Source organism: Brachyistius frenatus, unplaced genomic scaffold, assembly GCF_029030835.1.
Source record: "Brachyistius frenatus isolate BFR_SWC_R1_liver_20210118 unplaced genomic scaffold, ASM2903083v1 Contig_517, whole genome shotgun sequence".
Classification (NCBI taxonomy): Eukaryota; Metazoa; Chordata; class Actinopteri; family Embiotocidae; genus Brachyistius; species Brachyistius frenatus.
The window spans coordinates 88,975-94,264 of NW_027211116.1; the positions used below are offsets into that span (position 1 = coordinate 88,975).

At 41.0% G+C, this 5,290-nt stretch overlaps 1 protein-coding gene across 1 annotated transcript; it reads right to left on the reverse strand.

Annotated features, from left to right (window-relative positions):
* Positions 1 to 316: 316 nt before the first annotated feature.
* LOC138614532 (transmembrane protein 42-like) lies at positions 317 to 3,772 on the reverse strand. The gene is made up of 3 exons (XM_069688036.1): positions 3,557 to 3,772; positions 2,683 to 2,829; positions 317 to 1,374 (listed from the first exon to the last, which is right to left on the reverse strand). The coding sequence occupies exons 1-3, from the start codon at positions 3,713 to 3,715 to the stop codon at positions 1,237 to 1,239; spliced, it is 444 nt and encodes a 147-aa protein (XP_069544137.1). The 5' UTR covers positions 3,716 to 3,772; the 3' UTR covers positions 317 to 1,236.
* Positions 3,773 to 5,290: the final 1,518 nt, after the last annotated feature.

The following is a 5,290-nucleotide window of genomic DNA, read 5'->3' on the forward strand; positions in this document are numbered from 1 at the left end:
ATCTTCTCATACAGTAGTTTGCAGGAAGCCTATCATGTTTACTTCAAAGAGCTTTCTTTGCTTCTCATGCAGGACACACTGACTCCAGGTACAGTCCAAATCACTGGTAAAAGCAGCTGTTGATTGGAATGATTCAGGCTACAAGTACAGCTTTGACTCTATGGGATCGTCATATTCTGGCTCTACAGCAGATCTCTGCTGACTTGGCCACATTTCAACTTTAACTGTACAAAAGAATTCATTTTAACCTTGTATATCAAAACCTGCATGAACATGTTAAAATCAATCTCCGTTCAATGTTTAAAAACAGCAATAATTGAAAACGGCAGTTTATTGAAATAAAGATTGTCTTTTTATCACACATCTTCTAATCCATAGAAAAATGAGATAGTTGAACACATTAGAAGATAATGGTTTCTTCAGTTGTCTTTTTCTGTGGTTAATGGTCTGATGATGTCATTATGATGCTGCATGAACAACATGTTGACACACAGCAAAGATAAATGAGATGGTCATTCATCATGACTTCATCCAGTCCTAGAGGTGTTTAGAGGTTTGGGCCCAGCAGATAGAAACGACCACAACCTGACAGTGAAATAACGTTTTTTTCGTTGGCACTCCAATCACATCAAAACACATCCAATCATCCGTCACAGAGGAACAAATGTTGTTTCCACTAAGGAAATATGGTTTTTTGTATATCATTTTGACCTTTGACCTTGAGCACAGGTGAATATTTGTACCAAATTTAAAGACACTCCCCTTCGGCGTTGCCCAGATATCGTGCTCATTAGCAGGGGTCAATGTAAGGTGACCTTTGCTGCAGTTTTCCAGACAGATCAGACCAAAGCAGAACGTTTTGGTTTCAATAAGAAGTGTTATGTTTGGAGAAAGGATGTATTTCCAGCAAATGAACCTGTCTATGAAACATGGTGGTGGTAGTATCATGGTTTGGGCCTGTTTGCTGAATCTGGGCCGGGAAATCATTAAAGGAAATGTGAATTCTGAATTAGCCCACAAACCTCCTAATATCAATCATCCAGTCAGTTGTACAGGCTTAAAATCAGCCCTGTGCAACATGGTCCACTATTTCAATTGTACGCAATATTGAAAGACTGACTTCAATCATTTTGTATGCCATATGCCTTAGAAAGTCCAGTATGTGTCTCTGAGGAAGTCTTTCCTTGATTGCTGTGGCTGCTGAGGTTACACACTTGTAATGAGCCAAACAACGCATCACTTGTGCTTCTGGTCCTGTGGGAGCATCTGTGGAGTGGAACCACGAAGCAGCACCAGGCCACACAGCGTGAGGGAGATGCCCGCCCACCACAGAGCTGCATGGCTCTCCCCGAAGAAGAGCCTCCCCAGGACGCCCTGCACACACCGACAGAGGCACACTCATTCACAATGCTCCAAAACACTCATGTTTACTTCAAACTTTTTGCTGCCGAGTAAACTTCTTCTTTCCACTGCAACTTCAACCGCTGAGAGTTCTGGGAGAGGAGGAGGACATGGTGGAGGAGTACAAGTACCTGGTGTCTCCATGACAACAGACTGAACTGGAAGACCAACATCAACGCTGTCTACAAGAAGGTGATGAGTCGACTCTTTCTTGAGGAAACTTCGATCCTTCAATGTGTGCAGCGAGATGTTGGAGATGTTCTACCATCTGTTGTGGCCAGTGAACTGTACTTCGCTGTGGTCTGCTGGGGGAGCAGCATTGGAGCCGGTGACACCAACAGACTTAACAAGCTGGTTAAGAAGGCCGGCTCCATCATCGGCTACAAACTAGATAGTCTGGAAAAGGTGGTGGAGAGGAGGACGCTGAACAAACTATTATCCATATTGGATAATCCTGTCCACCCTCTCCACCACCTGCTGCAGGGACAGAGGAGGACGTTCTCCAAAAGACTCCTCCAGCTCCGCTGTCACAAGGACAGATACAGGAGATCATTCCTGATACAGGAGATCATTCCTGATACAGAAGATCATTCCCGATACAGGAGATCATTCCCGATACAGGAGATCATTCCAGATACAGGAGATCATTCCCGATACAGGAGATCATTCCCGATACAGGAGATCATTCCCGATACAGGAGATCATTCCAGATACAGGAGATCATTCCTGATACAGGAGATCATTCCTGATACAGGAGATCATTCCAGATACAGGAGATCATTCCAGATACAGGAGATCATTCCAGATACAGGAGATCATTCCTGATACAGGAGATCATTCCAGATACAGGAGATCATTCCTGATACAGGAGATCATTCCAGATACAGGAGATCATTCCAGATACAGGAGATCATTCCTGATACAGGAGATCATTCCTGTCCACTGCAATAAGACTGTACAATAACTCACCTCTGGCAAAATCCATCACATAACAATAACACTGTTGACTGTGTTTCTTGGTTGTTTGTATATAATATATATAGATATATACTGTACTGTATATACTGTGCATTTTATATTTTTTACTGCTATTTACTGCTATTTTATTGCTTTTCTATTATTCTATTATTATCTTATTGCTTCTGTATGTTGCTGTAGCGAAAAAAAATTCCCCTCTGGGATTAATAAAGTAACTACCTAACCTAACCTAACCAATGTGTTGCTCAAAATATAACAATGAAAGATTAACATCAGAGCATCAGAAGCAAACCAAGAGCTTACAGAGCAGATGAAGTTGGATGCAGTAGTAGTGACGGTGGCCTTGGCTGAAGAGGAGGAGTGTCGGAGAGCCTTGGAGAAGAAGTTCCACATGACGGCGTTACAGGTGAGAAGCAGACCTCCACACAGCAGCCGCAGGGGAACGCTGAGCTGAAACCAGAGGTGTCAGGACACATCTCAGCAGGAGCATTCGCTTCTTCACACTCACAATTACAGAACTACTTTAGTATGACACAACTAAATGTCTACATTAGTTCCTCAACAGAAAAGATGTCACATGTAAATGTTTGCTGCTAACATGGTATGACGTGACATGTATTGCACATGTTCCAGATTGTACTCTTCATATATTTGCAAACAGTCAGAACTCACCTTCTTTATCTAAAAGTAAATTACCCAGCTAAGTTTGAAATACTTAAGGTTGTTGTTAAGGTATTTTCTAAATCTTTCCTTCCAATAATATTTCATCTACTGAATTATGATGCTAAACGTTTTGAACTGTTTCCAGTGTTGAGGGTCATCTGGGTTTTATTTGTAAACGGTTAAACCTGTTCATTGGATTGGACATTTTTCATCCACGTGTTACAGGAATCTTGTTTTCAAAACAACATAAATGTTTGTAAACAACATCGTGGGTTTTAACATCCCTTCCTGTTAGAAGCAGCTGTTAGCTGTGTGAGCTGCATGAATGCTAACAGACGAGGTCAGACTAGTCGGAGGGACACCTGGTTCACCTGGAAACCTAGAGAGACGTGAATGATGACGTCAGAGTCACCTGGTTCACCTGGAAACCTAGAGAGACGTGAATGATGACGTCAGAGTCACCTGGTTCACCTGGAAACCCAGAGAGAGACGTGAATGGCGAGGTTAGAGTCACCTGGTCGCAGGCTGAAGCTCCACTGTGTGTTTCGGTCCAGCTGCTCAGAGACTCACACATCTGTCTCAGGTGGTCGGAACCCAACGACAGCTTGGCGGACAGAGAACCAGCGGCCCCCAACAAACCCGCTAACAAGGCATAGAAAGACCCCGACGACATTAGGGTAGATAGGGAGAGTCCGGTGGAGCCTGCAGTCCTCGCTGACAACCTGTTGAGTTGGACTTCACGGATATGGACCGGTGGAGTAGAATTTCAGAATAAAAGCAGGCGTTAGGCTCTACATCTATTTTAAGACAGCTCTAATAGCTGTACAATTCGAAACCCAAGTCTTTAACGAATATGTTTATGAAGTAAAATACATTGTGTTCCAATCGGTGTGTTTGAATATGAAGCCATTGTTGCAGCTAGTTGTTGCTTTATTGTCCATGAAGATCCATGTAGCCGAATAACTTTTCTGTAAATTACTTATTACCTTGACAATAGTGTTGGTGTTTAAGTGATTGACAAAATAGTTGACAAATTATTGCCACTCGAGGCTCAGCAGACGCTCATGCCGACTAATTTCCTGCTTTTATTTTGAAGACGACAGTTTGCAGGACCCATTTTAGCAATTTGCTTGTGGGGTCACAATTCAACCAATCACAACAGCTCCTGAAGTCACCTGACATGCCGCGGCGCATCTTAATGACGTAGATCCAGATTTTGGGCCTGTGTTTTGCTGCCTGATCGTCGGGTTGTGAGAAGAAGAAGATGAATAAGAACAAAGCCAGCGGCGTGGCGTGGGTGAAACCGGCCGAACCGTCTTTTCTGAAGAAGTTCAAAAAGGATGTTGGATACAAAGAAGGACCGAATATTGACACGAAGAAGGTAACAGACCCGGAAGAACGGTTCTTATGATAAACATATGTAGTACACCTGGTTTATGATAAACATGTAGTACACCTGGTTTATGATAAACATGTAATACACCTGGTTTATCATAAACATATGTAGTACACCTGGTTTATGATAAACATGTAGTACACCTGGTTTATGATAAACATGTAATACACCTGGTTTATGATAAACATATGTAGTACACCTGGTTTATGATAAACATGTAATACACCTGGTTTATGATAAACATATGTAGTACACCTTGTTTATGATAAACATGTAGTACACCTGGTTTATGATAAACATGTAATACACCTGGTTTATGATAAACATATGTAGTACACCTGGTTTATGATAAACATGTAATACACCTTCTTTATGATAAACATGTAATACACCTCGTTTATGATAAACTGGTTTATGATAAACATGTAATACACCTGGTTTATGATAAACATGTAATACACCTCGTTTATGATAAACACCTGGTTTATGATATGTAATACACCTGGTTTATGATAAACATGTAATACACCTTGTTTATGATAAACTGGTTTATGATAAACATGTAATACACCTTCTTTATGATAAACATGTAATACACCTGGTTTATGATAAACATGTAATACACCTCGTTTATGATAAACATATGTAGTACACCTGGTTTATGATAAACATATGTAGTACACCTGGTTTATGATAAACATGTAATACACCTCGTTTATGATAAACATATGTAGTACACCTGGTTTATGATAAACATGTAATACACCTTCTTTATGATAAACATGTAATACACCTCGTTTATGATAAACATATGTAGTACACCTTGTTTATGATAAACATATGTAGTACACC

Coding starts and splice junctions, on each gene's coding strand:
- LOC138614532 (XM_069688036.1), bottom strand. CDS start 3,715: ATGTCGTCGGGGTCTTTCTATGCCTTGTTAGCGGGTTTGTTGGGGGCC. Junction 2,830..3,556: donor GAGCTTCAGCCTGCGACCAG/GTGACTCTAACC, acceptor CTCTGGTTTCAG/CTCAGCGTTCCCCTGCGGCT. Junction 1,375..2,682: donor CATCCAACTTCATCTGCTCT/GTAAGCTCTTGG, acceptor CGGTGTGTGCAG/GGCGTCCTGGGGAGGCTCTT.